The sequence below is a fragment of the Corella eumyota genome, chromosome 2 (genome assembly GCF_963082875.1).
Source record: "Corella eumyota chromosome 2, kaCorEumy4.1, whole genome shotgun sequence".
Classification (NCBI taxonomy): Eukaryota; Metazoa; Chordata; class Ascidiacea; order Phlebobranchia; family Corellidae; genus Corella; species Corella eumyota.
Genome location: NC_137491.1, coordinates 18072666 through 18088739, shown reverse-complemented (window position 1 = coordinate 18088739; position 16074 = coordinate 18072666). Strand labels below are relative to the sequence as shown.

General features: G+C 29.3%; 4 protein-coding genes across 5 annotated transcripts; 2 read left to right on the top strand and 2 right to left on the bottom strand.

Moving 5' to 3' along the window:
* The first annotated feature begins 1712 nt into the window (after positions 1 to 1712).
* LOC145741640 (activator of basal transcription 1-like) lies at positions 1713 to 4047 on the top strand. The gene is made up of 3 exons (XM_082559258.1): positions 1713 to 1980; positions 2686 to 2872; positions 3262 to 4047. The coding sequence occupies exons 1-3, from the start codon at positions 1812 to 1814 to the stop codon at positions 3584 to 3586; spliced, it is 681 nt and encodes a 226-aa protein (XP_082415384.1). The 5' UTR covers positions 1713 to 1811; the 3' UTR covers positions 3587 to 4047.
* On the bottom strand, positions 3772 to 10111 carry LOC145741639 (uncharacterized). 2 transcript variants are annotated; one of them, XM_082559256.1, is made up of 10 exons: positions 9678 to 10111; positions 8818 to 8887; positions 8525 to 8608; positions 8264 to 8305; positions 7593 to 7729; positions 6622 to 6732; positions 6154 to 6251; positions 5891 to 5995; positions 5409 to 5557; positions 3772 to 5188 (listed from the first exon to the last, which is right to left on the bottom strand). In XM_082559256.1, exons 1-10 carry the CDS (start codon positions 9885 to 9887, stop codon positions 4809 to 4811), a joined length of 1386 nt encoding a protein of 461 aa, XP_082415382.1. In that variant the 5' UTR covers positions 9888 to 10111; the 3' UTR covers positions 3772 to 4808. The 2 variants fall into 2 exon arrangements, with proteins under 2 accessions (XP_082415382.1, XP_082415383.1); XM_082559257.1 differs by lacking the exon at positions 8264 to 8305.
* Positions 10112 to 10575: 464 nt separating this feature from the next.
* LOC145741379 (serine hydrolase BPHL-like) lies at positions 10576 to 13139 on the top strand. The gene is made up of 7 exons (XM_082558963.1): positions 10576 to 10724; positions 10805 to 10899; positions 11261 to 11427; positions 11485 to 11638; positions 11768 to 11922; positions 12350 to 12456; positions 12811 to 13139. Exons 1-7 carry the CDS (start codon positions 10630 to 10632, stop codon positions 12908 to 12910), a joined length of 873 nt encoding a protein of 290 aa, XP_082415089.1. The 5' UTR covers positions 10576 to 10629; the 3' UTR covers positions 12911 to 13139.
* On the bottom strand, positions 13025 to 15742 carry LOC145741380 (Golgi SNAP receptor complex member 1-like). The gene is made up of 8 exons (XM_082558965.1): positions 15525 to 15742; positions 15087 to 15274; positions 14487 to 14582; positions 14147 to 14238; positions 13923 to 13997; positions 13823 to 13852; positions 13660 to 13742; positions 13025 to 13482 (listed from the first exon to the last, which is right to left on the bottom strand). Exons 1-8 carry the CDS (start codon positions 15547 to 15549, stop codon positions 13358 to 13360), a joined length of 714 nt encoding a protein of 237 aa, XP_082415091.1. The 5' UTR covers positions 15550 to 15742; the 3' UTR covers positions 13025 to 13357.
* Positions 15743 to 16074: the final 332 nt, after the last annotated feature.

Here is a 16074-nt window from a genome sequence, read left to right as displayed (position 1 = left end):
ATCGACTTTTAATAAGGTGGAAAGTAGTGGGTTGATACTACATATAGTTTCAAAAATCAACTCAATTAGAACTTACGAACGAGATGGTAAACATGTAATGAATCAGCATTGCTCTTTAGCGGATAACTTTTTAAACAAGTTTTTTTTTGTGTGTATATATCTTTATCCTCGATGTGGAAAGGTCGAATGCGCAACCCAAACATAGAGTAACATCATTTACCCCTGTAGAATCAATTGTAATAAGCCTATTACAATCAATTCTAAGTTCAAGCTAGTTCAATGTCATTGACCGGACACGTACAACAATTATTCTCGTTACAACGGGCGTCAACTTCAAACAATGCACTCTAAAATCGCCCTTAACGAGAATTAGCCACGTAACCTGTACGTAGAAGGCCAGCGGCTTTACAACGAACGAACTTTTATTGCCTTTCGGTTTTGCTATAAATACTGGAACAATTTAAACATTCTTCACCAATCTACCGATAGTTGGTCATCGTTACATCGTCGGGCCGATCTAGCTATAGTTGGCCACCGTCGCATCTCGCAATAACTGGACCTACAAACCGTACTTTAACTTTAACGTCAGTCTAGCAATCTAGCTGATCTTGTAATGTAACTTTAAATCAAACCGTGTAAGTGTTTTGCCGTATTACAATAAAAGTATTACTGTTAACGTCTTGTCGTTTATAACTAAAACTTAAACAAAATACCAAACCGAATATAATCATAATAAAATGAGTCGGTAAACGGAGTCAAGCCAAATTAAACAGTTAAACCGAATAACCAACCAAAATAACTACAACAATAAAATCTAGTAACTCTACACCCCGCCCCAGTCTCGAGTTGCCTTTAACAGTTCGGGACATTATAGTTTAAATTGCCCGGTAATTATGCTGCTGACTAAGTGCTGGCTCAGCAGAAGTTCAAACCGATTATATCGCCTTACTCAAGGGCGCTACAGCATGAGAGCAGTGGGGATTGAACCCGCGACCTCATGGTGATGTAGCAAGTGTTCATACCACTACACCACGCTGCCGGTTTAGTTATATAATATATACGTTTAAACCGGCTTTAAAAGGTAACAAAGCAAAGTGATAAAACTACTACCATAAGAGCCCCGTTTGCAGTGCATTTAGCATTACATTTTCACTAGACAATATCGTTTTTTAGAAATGAAGAGGCCTTGCACTGATTTTCGGATTGAGGACAAACAAAAAGTAAATATGCGCAACTTAAGATGGAGTTCATTGTAATAAAAACAAACTATTAATTGTTGGATAAACATAAAAATTATAGACAATTAAGCATTTTTTTATTTGGGTCTTAAATATCTTTTTAAATCAGGAACTTACCTTATAGTTTACTTGCTGTACAATCAGTCTGAATGTCTTGCGAATTGATTAAATTATCTTGCCCACGACATATTAAACAAATAAATAATCGCGCTAATTGCATTATTAGCTAACCAAAGCTTCCTTAAAAAAGCACTTTTGTAACAACAACAATCAGCACGTGTACTTCAAAATATAAAAAAGTCAGCGAACGACGTTTTAACACACACGGCGATTCAAATTTTTTTATTAAATTAAAAAAAATATTTTAAATTGAAATTAAAAGAAAACTAGAATTTTGATACGCCCTGTAACCAACTGTGTTACTTTTAGCATGTTGTTAACATTTATTTACTTACTGACTTTAGTTACCTGCAATTTAATACAAATCGTTAATTCCTTATAACAACACGATAAACATAGTGTCACTGTTACAGAATTGTTGTTTAAGAATTTGTGAATGTTATATTATAAATCATGTCTGATAACGAATCTGAACCAGCAAATAAACCGGTCAAAAAGTCGAAAGAAATTGTACCGGGTGTAATTTACATAAGTTTTCTGCCACCGAATATGACTCCATTTCATATAAAACAAATCTTTGAAAAATATGGCGAAGTAGGAAGAGTATTTTTACAACCAGAAGGTAACCCAGTTGTATATATTTACTTTATAGTTACGTTTTTACCTAATTGTTTTGCAGCTTTTTTAATATATTGCATCAACGACCGGCAGCGTGGTGTAGTGGTAAGAACTCTTACTACACCATACATGAGGTCGTGGGTTCAATCCCCACTGATCGCATGCTGTAGCGCCCTTGAGTAAGCCGCTATCAACGGTATGAACTCCTGCTGAGCCAGCACTTAATCAGTAGCATAATTACCGGGCAATTATAGTCTCTATAATATCCCAAACTGCCACAGGCAACTCGAGACTGGGTCCGAGTAACTGATTTTACCCTATGTTTAAGTCGCACATTCGACTTTCCCACATCGAGGATAAAGATATATACAAAAAAAAACAAAGATTTAGTGGTCAGAACACTTCCTACACTACATTAGTTCCTGAGTTCGATCCCCATTGATCTCACGCTGTAGCGCCTCTATGTATGACGCTATAAACAGTAAAAAAACTTCTGCTGAGCTAATATTTATTAAGCAGCTTAATTGCCAGGCAATTGTAATCTATAATATCCCAAACTGCCACAGGCAACTAAAGACTGGGCTGGGGTAACTGATGTTACTTTATGTTAAGGTTGGAAAGTCGACCTTTCAAATTGGGATAAATAAATATTTGAAAAATGAAAATTTGACCCACCTATATATTTTATTTTGTACACAACTGTTTTTAGATAACAAGTTTGGAAGGAAAAAAAGAAAAGCGAAATTCAACAGTGGATCTTTCACCGAAGGTTGGATAGAAATGAGTAATAAGAGAATAGCAAAGCGACTTGCTTTAACTTTAAACAACACATTAATGGAAGATGGAAAGAAATCAAAATTCCGAGATTATACATGGAATGTGAAATACCTTCATAGGTAACATCACCATATTTTTCCTTCACTTATTTAAACAGGCACATGGTGTAATGGTCAGAACACTTGTCTTCACTGCATGACGTCATGGGTTCGATCCGAAAGTTGGATTCAAAGGTGCTTTAAACGCTATGAACTCTTGTTGAGCCAACGCTTAATCAGCAACTTATAGTTGTTAGGCAATTTTAATATAGGCCTATACTAACTGCCAACAGCAACTTGAGACTGGAATGGGGTTGCTTATGTTACTCTTTGGTTGGGTCTTGAAGTTGACCTTTCTACATCAGGGATTTTTTAATATTAAAAAAGGGTCAGTACAATGTAAGTTAACTTAGGCTTTGAAGTTAGTTAACTTAGGCTTTAAAGTTATTAATATTTTGAATTGTTGCTAGATTTCGTTGGGCACATTTAAATGAACGATTAGTCCATGAACGACAAGTTGCCCAACACCGTTTACGAGTAGAACAAGCGCAAGCCAGGAGAGAATCTGCAGCTTTTGTGGCCAACATTGGTGCTAATAAAAGAAACGAGAGTATCAAAGAACGGAAAAGAAAAAAGGGTATTGAGGTTACAAATGAACAGTTGCCTAAGCAATTTAAGCAAAGAAAAACTGTCGAAACAATTAAAATGGACAAGAAAAGTAATAATGAAAAATCTGTGGAACTTGAAAATATAATTGAACCAAGAGAAAAAGTTTTAAGTAAAATATTTGGTTGATACGACCTGTAAACTGCAATTTAATGTTCATTAATATTATTATACATAAAGGGTTTTTCAACTTACTTGCTATTCGATATATAGTGTACATGGCTTAAAATTCTGGTATGTTGTTGGCTTGAATGGTGCGTTAAATTTGTTATTATATCTTGATAACTTTAAAACCAAACAACAAATTGTTCCAATAAATGCCATTTCCAACAAATATATTTACAAAAATGTCAACAAAAATAAAGTGTATGCAGTAAAATTGTTTAAACTAATTTCTAAAAATCATAAATTTTCATTGTAAAAATATTGAGTTAATAATATCTGTAATAACTATTTATATAAAATTTATAAATTTTTAGCCTGTTTTTAAGCAAAAGCGAATTTACAAACTATGGTACAAAATAACAAAAATACTAGGTATTAGAATGACATTTTGAATGCAAAAAGGACAGGACTCCCTTAAAGGAACAAAGAAAAAAGTACAATATATTTCCACCTCTAACATCACAGTGTGTCAAAACGAAATAAAAAAATGCGACTTTTGATCAAGCTCCGGAGAAAAAATGAAAAAGGGGGGCTAGCAGCGCAAAAATGTAAATTTTATGATGTGTAGAAAAGGTGGCACTTTAAAAAAATAATTGCACTGGATCTGTATTTCTAGAAGGGAATCCTGTAAAATCATTCATGCCCCTTTAATAACAAAAAATATATATAAATTCATTATGTCGTATATTTCAATATACACACATGATTTAAAGGCATACCACAAGGTAAAAGCAATACTGTGGCCTGGTGTAAAAACTGGAAAATACACAAAAATTCCCACTATTTTTAAGTACACAACACTTTGTTAAAAATTGTGTGCTGCATTTGTTTTTGGCAGTATAAAACATAACACTACAATATTTAAAAAGTTTTTTAACTGTTGACATTTTATTGAATTTTTTTGGGTTGTGTTAAAATCACAAGAAACTTTTTGTTATTTTATAAAAATAGATGTGTATGAAATTATATCACTGACAGAGCACCACTAACTTTAATCTTTCACACAAAAAAGGATATTCATGTCTTTTACATCTGTTTGTGGTATGTAAGTATATTTAAATGGTATAGAAGGCTATACCAACATTGCTAATATAGCAATTTTAAAGTACTTTGGACTGTGTTGAAGCAGTGGTTAAACAATTGCCAACAAAAACTGAAACTTTATTTAGCATCCTGTAAAAAAATTTCAAAGATTTTCTTCGGATAGTGACTCCATGCTAGCTGTGGCCGCTCCCTTTTCGCCATTAGAGTAAGATTCAGCTTCCATCGAATCACTTACCCGTTTTTTCGCTTGCTTATTCCCTTTTACCCCATTTTTGTTTATCACACTGGGTGCTATAAAGGTCCCGGTAAAGGACCTAGGCGTGGCCCTTCGCTTCACAGTTTTCGGAGAAGTGTCGTCATCAGTTTTATTATTGGTGGAAGATTGAACTTCAGTGGTTGTTGTTGTGTTGCTTTCTTTTTCATCTACACTGCTTTGCGTGTCAGGCTCCCTGTTGTGCTGAATTAAGCTTGAGTCTCTCTCTTTCTGCGGCCTTCTTCTCTTTCGCTTCTCTCTCTTCTCTTCTGTTAATGTAAGTTAAGCAATTTTATTGTTTTTATTGCCAAACCATGTAAACTTTTGATCCGAGTTTTAAGAATACTTTACAATGAGTTAAATAAAGGGAGTTTTTGTTTTCTTTTAAGAATTTACACACCGGCTATATATATATATAGTACAGCATTAGCATACAAAGAATTAAATTACAAATCGATATATTTAGATAAAATAAAATCGTTTGTAAACCTTCGCTTGTTGCAATATCGGCCTCATAATCTTTTTCTTGAACAACTTTGTTCACATTTCCATTTGTTTTATTCTCATTATCAAACTGGCATTCCATATTGACGTCATTTTGATCTTCTGGTTCAGAAGAATCACTGTAACTCGAATAACTAGTTGCAAACAAAAAATATATATATTAAACGAAATTAGATAACTTTTTTGACAAGTCAACAGTAGGTTCTCGGTTGAATTCCTAATGTTTCTTTGGGGCCAATAATAATAAAAATCCATATTTTTGCCAGATTTCTACACTATTAGTAGGTTGTTAAGTATGCCCTTTAATACAGGTAAATTTATGATAAAAAAAAATTTAGTTACTCTTTTATTGAAGAAAAACAATTTAAATTTATATTCTTTTAACTTATTTTTTAGAACTTGATTTTAAAAACTAGTTTTGCTCAAGTTATATTATACTTGGGAATTTAATATAGTTTAGTAGTTACCTTTCATCAGATTGCGGTGCTTCAAATTCTCCGTCACTTGTTTGAAAAGTGTAATTTTCCTTGTCTGTCATACTGCCCTTTAACTTCAAATTTTCACAAACCAATCTATGAGCAAATTTAAAACATGTTTTTTAACAATAAGTAATGGATATTTAAAAAGGTCATAGTATTTACTTCTTTGCAATTGCACAAGCAAAAGCGCAATAAAAAAAAGGATATTATTTACTTAAAATTGTAATTAAATAGAGCCTATATAACAATACCTTTGGTTGTCATTTTTTAATATTTCCAATTCTTCTTCAATAGATTGAAGTTTAAAGGAATACGAATTGTTGATGTTTTTCTCAGCTGCTAGTTGATCCTAAACCATATTCAAAATAATGCTTTAAATTAATTAAAATTTTAACACAAAGTCTGTTTAACAGTTTATACATGCTATTTTGAACTTTTTATTTTAAATATTTTTTGATACAGCACACTGGTGTTTGGTATAGTCAGTTTAGTTTGGAAAAATATTGGTCTTATTAGTCGCTCTGGAACCCCAAAATTTATTAAACTCCATGTTAAGCAATATTAATCCTTTCCCTAAATCAACAAATTAAAAATCTATGTGGTGCCTTATGCGGTGAGTAAAAAAAACAAAAAAAAAACATAACCACTTTTTAAGATCCATTACTATATTAAAAGCTTAAAATTAAAATTGTTTTATGATAATTTTATAATGTTTTTACCTGTAAATAACTTAGATTTTTTTCAAGAGAGATGTGTTCAACAACTAACTCGTTTCTTGTCATTGTAGATAAATTTTCCTCTTGTACTCTTTCATAGGCTTCACTAAAATCCTAAAATCAAAAAATAATACAACTCGTTAACATATTTTTAACTATAAAAACAAAAATTTTTTAGTTAATAAACAGTTTACAAAATTTTAGTTAAAAAACAGTTAACTTTATGCTAACCCAGTCTTTAGATACCTTTTAAAGTTTAATATTTTGTTGACCTAGCGATATTGTAAGTTTGAAAGCATATATGTTTTATAGAAGGAATAAAAATTTGTTTAGATAAAATATGGCAACTAATTCAACAAACAGAATATCTGACTAAAATAAAATTTTACTACATATTTAAATAACTAAACATCAAAAAAGGTATTATAAACAACTGATACGCAAAACAGTACATTACACTTGAGTTGTTCGTGAACCATAACAATTGCTGAATTTAATACAAAAAAGGTCGTTTTTTTAACTAAAAATAAACAAGTTCTCCCAAACCATTTTTTAAAGTCAGTTTTTATTAAAAACCCTAATTATAATATAAGAATATAAATAAGCATAACATAATTAACAAGTTCCTTTTACGATTATTTTTTTTTAAATGCATGGAAAAAAATAACAATTAAATTTTGCTATAGCAGTTGAAACAGTTAAATTTGTATCATAGTCTTCTTTAAACATGGCATTGTCATTAAACTCTTTTAATTTAAAAATATTTTAATTTCACATAACATCCTCTATAGCCAAATCATTAGATTTTTAGATATAATCTTGGTAGTATAATCATGTTATCTGATTAAGGTCACATTAAATTATTACCAATTTTCGAAAATGAACAAGGTTTGTTTATAAATGTTTAAGACAGCATACGAAAACTACAAAACCCTTAACTTAATAATTAAAAAGGCTTCAGTTTATTAAGTCACCTGAGAAATAAATTCCGGTGCCATGTGAGGAGAATCAGCATATTCAGCCTCAATAAGTTCGTTCATATTGCCAGGAGAATCGACACTGTTCAACTGAGCTGAATAAGTGCCAGAAGTTGAGGATTTACTGCTACAGCCTGATCGTAAAACAATTAAAAACTTGAAGTCTATTAATGTCATTTTTTTTAAGGAAATGCACCAATCGTACTAAGAATTATAAAATTTCTTTAACAGCACTTTTTGAACTATAATGAAATGTTATTACCATAACCATCAGCTTTAATATAAAGCAATTAAAAATTTAGTAGTCTATTTACTTTGTATAATTTATTTTATTGATTACAAACAAATTACTTTTTGGGACAAGCCATAAAGTTTTATTTAACTTAATAAACTAGGTATACATATTAAAATCTTAATACGTTGCTGCCAAAACACATAAAAAGGGAAAACAAAAAGCCTATTAAGTAGTATGGAACGTTAATACCAAATTTGGGAAAAACAAAATAATAATTCAATAACAGTTTACAAAATATTCAAATACGAATTTAGTGTTACCATAGCCTATAAGCAAAAATTTAGTAGCCTATACTATTTCAATAAAATACCTATAAAATGTTTGCTTATTTTAATACTGAAAGTATATTATTTAGTATTTAATTTATTCGTACCATCATTTCCTAGCATTTTTTCATCCTGTCTTCTATTCACATCTTTCAAAATACAAAACTTGTGATATAAACACTTAAAAAACTTAATGATGTTACCCTAATATTAACTTACATTGCTAAACAGCCACCTTAACACTTAAGGTTAAGGAGAAAACAGCCCTGGCTTACTATAGGTAGAAGTTGCAATTAAGCCTAAGGCACTTGGTTATGCAAATTTGCAATGCAGATAAAATATAGATAAACAAATTAAAAATGATTTACCTTCATCTAGAAGGCTGTCATCTTCATAAGAATTGTGTTCTGCCATTATGAACTGTGTTGTATTGTAAGGTGCTACGGGCCGACCTAGTAATTTAAAACAAAATTAAATAAAGAATTAAAAAATAAAAAAATGGCAAAGGTAAAATAAAAATAACAAACAAAAACTTAAAAGAATAATTTAAAAAAAAAAAAAGAAAAAAATATGGTTTTTACATAGTTTTTATGTTTAGACAAAATAAATTTACACAAAATTATTGACAAAAATATTTTAATCAATAGAAATATAAAGACACCTCTATTCATCATTTCAGATCTCACGCGATTAGCTTTTATTTTTTCTCTTTCTTCTGCTTCTTTTTTTTCCTATAACATTAAAATTAATCAAAATGTAAAGAAAATGTAATAAAAGAAACAACAGTTTTATAACAATTGCTATGACTATATTAATTGTCATTGGGTATCAATAGCAAATAGTAAATTTTAAAAATTTTTAAATTCATATTTGTTTAAAGTTCTATTGTATATAGGCCTACTCTATTTAAAAATATCGATATAATTTTCAATGGCTTTGTAGAAAATCTCCACTTTAATTTTATTGCTATTTACTATTACTATATTATTATTTGTTAACTTTATTGACAATTGTGATATTTTAGCTTAATTTTTAAAAGGTTTAAATGTTTTACTATTGGTTCACTTTTAAACAATCTGTATTTCATAAAATTTTAATGCTATCAGCTAACAATAATATATTAATCAATTATTTCATATTTTTGAGATTTCGATGACATTTTTTAAAGGTTAGAATAATTTTTGAACCTATGCAAACAAAACCATTATTAACTGTTTAAACCTAAAACAACAAGCCATAAGACAGAAAATGTCATTTTTTGACAATGAGACATTCTGTATTAACCCCTTTCTACCCTAACCCTTTTACAAAAAATGCAATATAATTTTCAAAAAATTTGACCTAAATTTCAGTAGGAATTTTGATTCAGAAAAATAGTTTTTTTAATAATGTAAGCAGTTAACTTTGTAGTTTTTAATATTTTGCAGAATTGCAAAAAGCCATAGAAATGTATATACATTTTATTACTAATTTTAATAGAAAAAATTAAAATTATATTAATATAAAACAATATTTATTTACCTCCCAAGTCATTTTAGAATAAGGTTTCCATTTTCTCTTTTTCTTCGATGGTTTTCTCCGGTGATGTTGATTTTTCTTTGGCTTAACATCTTCCTCCATTGAGGAATTATGAAGTTCCTTCTTCACAGAGAACTTGACGTCAACTCCGGATGCAGAGTTAAGATCCCGCTCTATTTTGGACGGCTCTATATGGGCAACAGTTGTAGACATATTTTTTACACTATTAACAATTTTCTCTTTTTAATTTTTAAATAAACGAAAAACAATTGCCCCTTCTAATTGTCTTATATGTAGACGGTTTAATTGTAAAAACCTAAAAGCTTACTAATAGATTACTTAAACAACATCTTTGCGTAGATTTTAATTATTTGCTTTGGTTTAATAAGCAAATAAACGACCTTTCAAAACCTAAATTAACAAAATGGCAAAACGCACCTTTGCGCAAAAAGAGAAAACTAGAATGACACATTTTCGACCAGCGCAAACTTTGTTGATATGTTCATGCATCAGCGGCGTTCTAGATTTGCACGCATCGACGATTACTACACGTAGTAATCAACTAAAAAGTTGTTTTTTTGATTGATTAATATAATTATTTAGTAAAAAGCATAAAAGTGTTACAAATACAGCTCTTACAACAAGATTTTAATATAAAGTATATTGTTTATAATAGAAATTTTCATAGATTTTTAAAAAAGATTTTTTTACATTAAAACAATACATATTTACTGCATTTTTATTCATACAATTAATATTTATTTTAACTAATAATTTCAAGTTTGTTTTATGTTTACCTGTTTATTATTCAACCTTTTTTTTATATATATATTTTGCAAGATTTTAACGGCAATCACACATCCCAACGGGGAGTTTCCCCAACTTGAAACGTGCTAGGTTTTGCAAAACTATTTTTTAATGTATTATCTTTAAAAGTTAGTAAAGTAAAAGTTTAATGCTATTTCAAAGGTTTTTTGGCTCTGGTATTGTAAGAAAACAAATTAATAGTATATACCCAGCAATTCAGAAAATTTATGCTGTAAAAATGAGGTATAAGGATATTTTAAAATACTGTTAACAGGTTAATGTATTTACGTTGTACGTTAAAAAGTAAATACGATTTTTTTTAGTACGAGCCATACAGTAAACGTTGATGGCAATGATGTTCATTATGAGAAGGCCGGAAATGGGGAACATGTACTTCTACTTTTTCCTGGGAGCTTAGGTTAGTAAGTCTGCCAGCATGGTGTTTTGGTCAGAACACTTGACTTTACTACATGCAGACATGAGGTCCTACTGTCCCAGATTTAATCCCCACTGTTCAAATGCAGTAGTGCCCTTCCGTAAGTCGCTACATTTGGTATAAACATTGCAGAGCCAACACCTAATCAGCAGCTTATAATAAGCGGGTGAATATAACCTATAATATTCCAAACTGCCAAAGAAACTCGAGACTTGGTCAGGGTAACTAATGTTACTTAATGTTTAGATCATAAAGTCAACCTTTCTACATCAAGGATAAATAAATGTAAAAAACAATCCCTCAAATGCTAAACTGTTTTCTGTAATATTTTTAATTTATAAAGGTTGTTCTAAAACTGATTTCCAACCCCAATTGCAAGGCTTAAACAAAGAAAAGTTTACAATCATAGCATGGGACCCTAAGGGTTATGGTAAATCAATTCCTCCAAATAGAGATGTTACAACCGATTTCTATTATAAGGATGCAGAAGATGCTATCAAATTTATGGAGGTAAAAATAACTTGAAATATAAAAAAAAAATTTTGTTAATTAATAAAAAAATTCTAGAATCTTGGACATCCAAGTTACTCTCTTCTTGGATGGAGCGATGGTGCAAACTCCTCCACGATCATGGCATCGCAGTGGACTTCTCGGATCAGGAAGTTGGTGATCTGGGGAGGAAATTCACACGTTACTCCGGAAGAAATAAAAATTTACCAAGGTAACGTTTTGTAAAAACATGCAAATAGTAAATTAAACTTAAGAATAAATTGGTATGCTAAATGTTCTATAAAAAATTGTGTTATTTTTATAAATTTTATATTTTGTTGTTTGCTTTTTGTATTTTAAGGATTTAGAGATTTATCAAACTGGAGTGAGAGAATGTTAAAACCGATGGTAGATGTTTATGGAAAAGAATATTTCACTAAACACTGGCATGAATGGTGTGACATATTTCCAAAAATGCCGAAGAATAAAGATGGTGTAGTCGATCTCTATATGCAGGTATTTTTTTTAATAAACATACTTAAATCTCAGTTAAGATAAAAACAACATTAGATTTGCAAGGGCTTTGAATTTGTCTTAACCATTACTATATTTATTATATAACATATTACCATACCTATGCTTAACTAAAATTCTACTTGTTAGTAAATTGGTAAAATAAATGTTAGAAGAGTTAAAGTAACCCCTATAAAATGCTGGGTTTGGTGACCATGCCATAACATACTTAAATCTTTATGTTAATATTAATATTTGTGGCATGTTTTAAATCATTAAATTGATTTTGTCATTTTTTTCCGTCGCATTGATGTATTATTTATTATATTATATATCTTATTATTCACTGTCATTAATGCGTGAAAAACCAAAATAAAAAAAAATTTAAATTCAACACAATTTTAATGATGAACTTAAATTTATTTTTTAGGAATTACCTAACATCAAAACTCCAACTCTGATAATTCATGGTGATCAAGATGCATTAGTGCCTAAATTTCAACCAGAATATCTTCATCAAAATATTAAGGGATCCAGGTAATGAAATATCAACACAACATGTTATAAATACAACTTTTTCCCATCAGTTTTATGTTTAAATGTACTGTGACATGCTAAATTAAGTAGATTATATATGTTTTAAATAAGTTTTTTGTATATATCTTTATCCTCGATGTGGAAAAGTTGAATGCGCAACTTAAACATAGAGTAACATCAGTTACTCCGACCCAGTCTCGAAGTTATTACCTACATATAAAAAAATTATTGGCTATTAATAAAAACACTTTTTTTAATTGTTTTAGTTTGTAAATGAACCCGATAGCGTTTTATAACTTTTGGTTTAGTTCTCGTTAATCAGTTTTTTATATTTATAAATATTGTTTGTTCAAGATTGGTTTGTTGGCCCGATGCAAAGCACAATCTTCATCTAAGATTCCACGAAAAATTTAACACGCTAGTGGAGGAATTTCTACAATCTCCAACTAAGTAGTAGTGCTCGAAAAGACGGCAAAACTTTAATTTTGCAAAAATTAATTAAAATCATGAATATATTTTAACGTAAATGTACTATGTATAAACAACTTTAATATTTTAGCAATTCTCTTTAATTTTATTGTGGTTTGCATTAATAATCTTTACCTGTTAATTGGTACTTTATTGTATATATATATATGTACAGGCTTAAAAATTAAATTCGCAATAACAAATAAATATACAAACACCCCAAAATGTTCAGTAAATAAAAAGATTTAAAAATGAACTAAAAGCTTTAAGATTCCAGTTATTAATCGTACATGTGTATATATAGATATTAAAACAGATGGCTACCAGTTGTTGGGCTAAATTCATTGCACAAGCATATATTTAAACACAAATATTATGAATTTTCCAGAGTAAGTTCTGTTTTTGTATAGTTGTAAATTCCATGTATAAAATCCTAATGTAGCCAATACATGAGTATTAGAATAATGCAAACAGCGATTACACTTGCCAGTATTAACGAGTCGCGACGTTTGCGAACATTAATCTTTTGTACCAAACTGTTTATAGCAGGAAATCGATCTATAAAGTAAAATGTTTAAAGGTGTGTTTATAACTAAGCCCCAATAAGAAAACAAAATGTAGCAGATAATATTAACAATTAAGGTTATTTTTATATTATAAAACTAGTAAAACTAAGCTGGTGTATTAAATTAAAACATAAAATAAAGGAATTAAAAATGATAAATTTGTTTTTACTTGCTAAGTCATTCATTCTTGTGGTAATTCCTTTAAATACCGTTCTTTGTTGGCCCAAGTTTTCTTTGGTGGCCATTGCAATGCTTCATTAAAAGAATATAGTGTTGTTAAACTGTTGCCCTAAAATGCTTAAACAAAAATAAGTATATATATTTGTACTTACTCTATAGCTTCATCTGCTAAACGGTCAGAACTAAACAAAAAGAACACACAGTTATAAGTTTTGTAATAGATAAAATTAAGATTTAGGTTTTGGTACCCACTTTCTTAAATGTTCATTTTCTTTCATATACATGTCTGTTCTTCTGTTGTTTACTCCACTTGAATTTTTGTAGGCACTAAACAACAATAATCATACCAATAACAAATAAGTTAACAAATTAAAGAAATTTAGAAGTTTGAAAAACTTTATATATACATACAAATAACATATTGATAGCGGTAATATTTAAACTATTATTAAATATATCTAGAACAGTAATCATACTCTATATCTCTTCTAACAGAACCAAGCAAATCCTCCCTTTCTCTGACAGAATGAATATTTGATTTGGTTTTTCTGAACTCATGAGAATAATCCTAAAACCGAATTGCAAACTAGTAATTTAAAGTATTGATCACTTTTTAAAATAGTGTAAAAAATAACAAAAAATATTAAAATCAAAAAATTGAAAATGAATAAAAAATTTTTGCAAGTTAAAAAAGATAAATATATATGATTCAAAAAACCTTTAAGAGTTTCAGCTTTTGTTAAAAAAGTTTGCATACAAGCATTGTAAATAAAGTTAATTACAGTATTATAAAGTTATTTGAAAGTAAAAGTCTACCTGTAATATATCCCTATGTCTTTGAATGGTGTGCATTATAGCAGAACTGCTGTTACTTTCAAGGTATACTGACATTTTATCATTCATTCCAGTTAACTTAAATAAAAAATTGTTAAAAGTCAAAACCCAACAAATAATTGCTAATTCAATATATAAAAGATTACATTGTTTTTTTATTTATAATTCTTTAAAACTTTCTAGTTTTTATTTAAAAAAAGTAATAGGCTATATATATATATATATAGGCTATATATTTAAATAAGTACTGGCAGCATAGTGTAGTGATTTGAACACTTGGCTTCACCAAATGAGGCCCTGGGTTCGATTCCTACTGCTATTATGTAGCGCTCTTGTGTAATGCGCTAAAAACAGTATAAAATCCTGCTGATCCAATACTTAAACAGCAGATTAACTATCGGGCAATTATAATTTTAAACTGCAAAAAACAACTCGAGACTGGGTCATGGTAACTATTTTTACTAATGTTTAGGTCATAAAGTCAACCTTCCCACAACGAGAATAAATAAACAAAAAATAAATGCATATATGCAAAAGAAACCACTACTTCTTAGACTAAAAACCTTTAAATTTTTAAATTACTTTGGTTAATAGCTGTTCAATTTCCATTGCCATAGTTTCGACCATGTGTTCACTTGAACTAGTGTTTAACAATGGTGTGGAATCATTCATGGAGCTCGCATTTCTTGAAAATGAAGTTCCCAATTTACTGAATGAAACAAGCTTTAAATCCAACTCATTTTCGAGGCGACGAGACTGTCTTCTTAAATCTGCGACAAACACATATACAAGTGATAAAATCAAATCACTTAAACAGTTGCAATTTCGAAAGTTTTTTTGTGCCTTAAGTAATATCACTAGGCCAGTAATATTTAAACCAACAATGAAACTTTACAAACTTAAAATTAAACAGTGGAAATATAAATTATTACAGGAAAAAACGTAACATAATTCTAGTAAATCTGTAAATACAAGTTTATTTAAATATTACATAATAATAACCTTAAAGACTTTTATTACCTTCCCATTTAGTTTCCCCAGACATTTTGTTTTACTAAAATTTAAAACACTTTCACGCGTTTGGGTTGTTCTTTGATTTTTGGTTGATTTTTTTAATTTTTCCCCTCCTATGTCTGTATGTGTAGAATACGTTTATTAAATTAAATTTCTGGTTATGTAACACTTTACTTTTGTGAATTCAATACTAAAGCTTAGTTAAATCAATTCTGTAAAATGTGTATTCATAATTGATGACGTAGGAATAAATTGTAAACAATAGTCAACTGAACTATTTCATACACTTTTGAATCATATATGACGAATCATGTTTATATTAAAATAGGGATTAATAAAATTATTAATTAAAACTTTTTAAACACTTTGATCTTAACAAAAAATGTGATAATATTCTTGTTGCAATTTCATTTTTAAATAAAAATAAATTTTTCTATTTAAAAATATTATAAAAGTAATAATCGGGGATAAACGTACGCTGAGTAATTTTTATCTTGACAACCGATGATAGCTTCACTTCGTCATGCATGACTTTAATGTTATTCAATTTAATTTA

What these genes read in the sequence shown, in the direction of transcription:
- LOC145741640 (XM_082559258.1), top strand. Translation starts at nt 1,812, where the DNA reads ATGTCTGATAACGAATCTGAACCAGCAAATAAACCGGTCAAAAAGTCG. An exon ending in AGTATTTTTACAACCAGAAG is followed by an intron (nt 1,981 to 2,685) that starts GTAACCCAGTTG and finishes AACTGTTTTTAG; the next exon opens with ATAACAAGTTTGGAAGGAAA. An exon ending in AATGTGAAATACCTTCATAG is followed by an intron (nt 2,873 to 3,261) that starts GTAACATCACCA and finishes AATTGTTGCTAG; the next exon opens with ATTTCGTTGGGCACATTTAA.
- LOC145741639 (XM_082559256.1), bottom strand. Translation starts at nt 9,887, where the DNA reads ATGTCTACAACTGTTGCCCATATAGAGCCGTCCAAAATAGAGCGGGAT. An exon ending in TTAAAAAATGACAACCAAAG is followed by an intron (nt 5,996 to 6,153) that starts GTATTGTTATAT and finishes ATTTGCTCATAG; the next exon opens with ATTGGTTTGTGAAAATTTGA. An exon ending in CGATATTGCAACAAGCGAAG is followed by an intron (nt 5,189 to 5,408) that starts GTTTACAAACGA and finishes TTACATTAACAG; the next exon opens with AAGAGAAGAGAGAGAAGCGA.
- LOC145741379 (XM_082558963.1), top strand. Translation starts at nt 10,630, where the DNA reads ATGCTATTTCAAAGGTTTTTTGGCTCTGGTATTGTAAGAAAACAAATT. An exon ending in AGAAATAAAAATTTACCAAG is followed by an intron (nt 11,639 to 11,767) that starts GTAACGTTTTGT and finishes TTGTATTTTAAG; the next exon opens with GATTTAGAGATTTATCAAAC. An exon ending in CAAAATATTAAGGGATCCAG is followed by an intron (nt 12,457 to 12,810) that starts GTAATGAAATAT and finishes TGTTTGTTCAAG; the next exon opens with ATTGGTTTGTTGGCCCGATG.
- LOC145741380 (XM_082558965.1), bottom strand. Translation starts at nt 15,549, where the DNA reads ATGTCTGGGGAAACTAAATGGGAAG. An exon ending in GACATAGGGATATATTACAG is followed by an intron (nt 14,239 to 14,486) that starts GTAGACTTTTAC and finishes ATTCGGTTTTAG; the next exon opens with GATTATTCTCATGAGTTCAG. An exon ending in AAGAATGAATGACTTAGCAA is followed by an intron (nt 13,483 to 13,659) that starts GTAAAAACAAAT and finishes TTTACTTTATAG; the next exon opens with ATCGATTTCCTGCTATAAAC.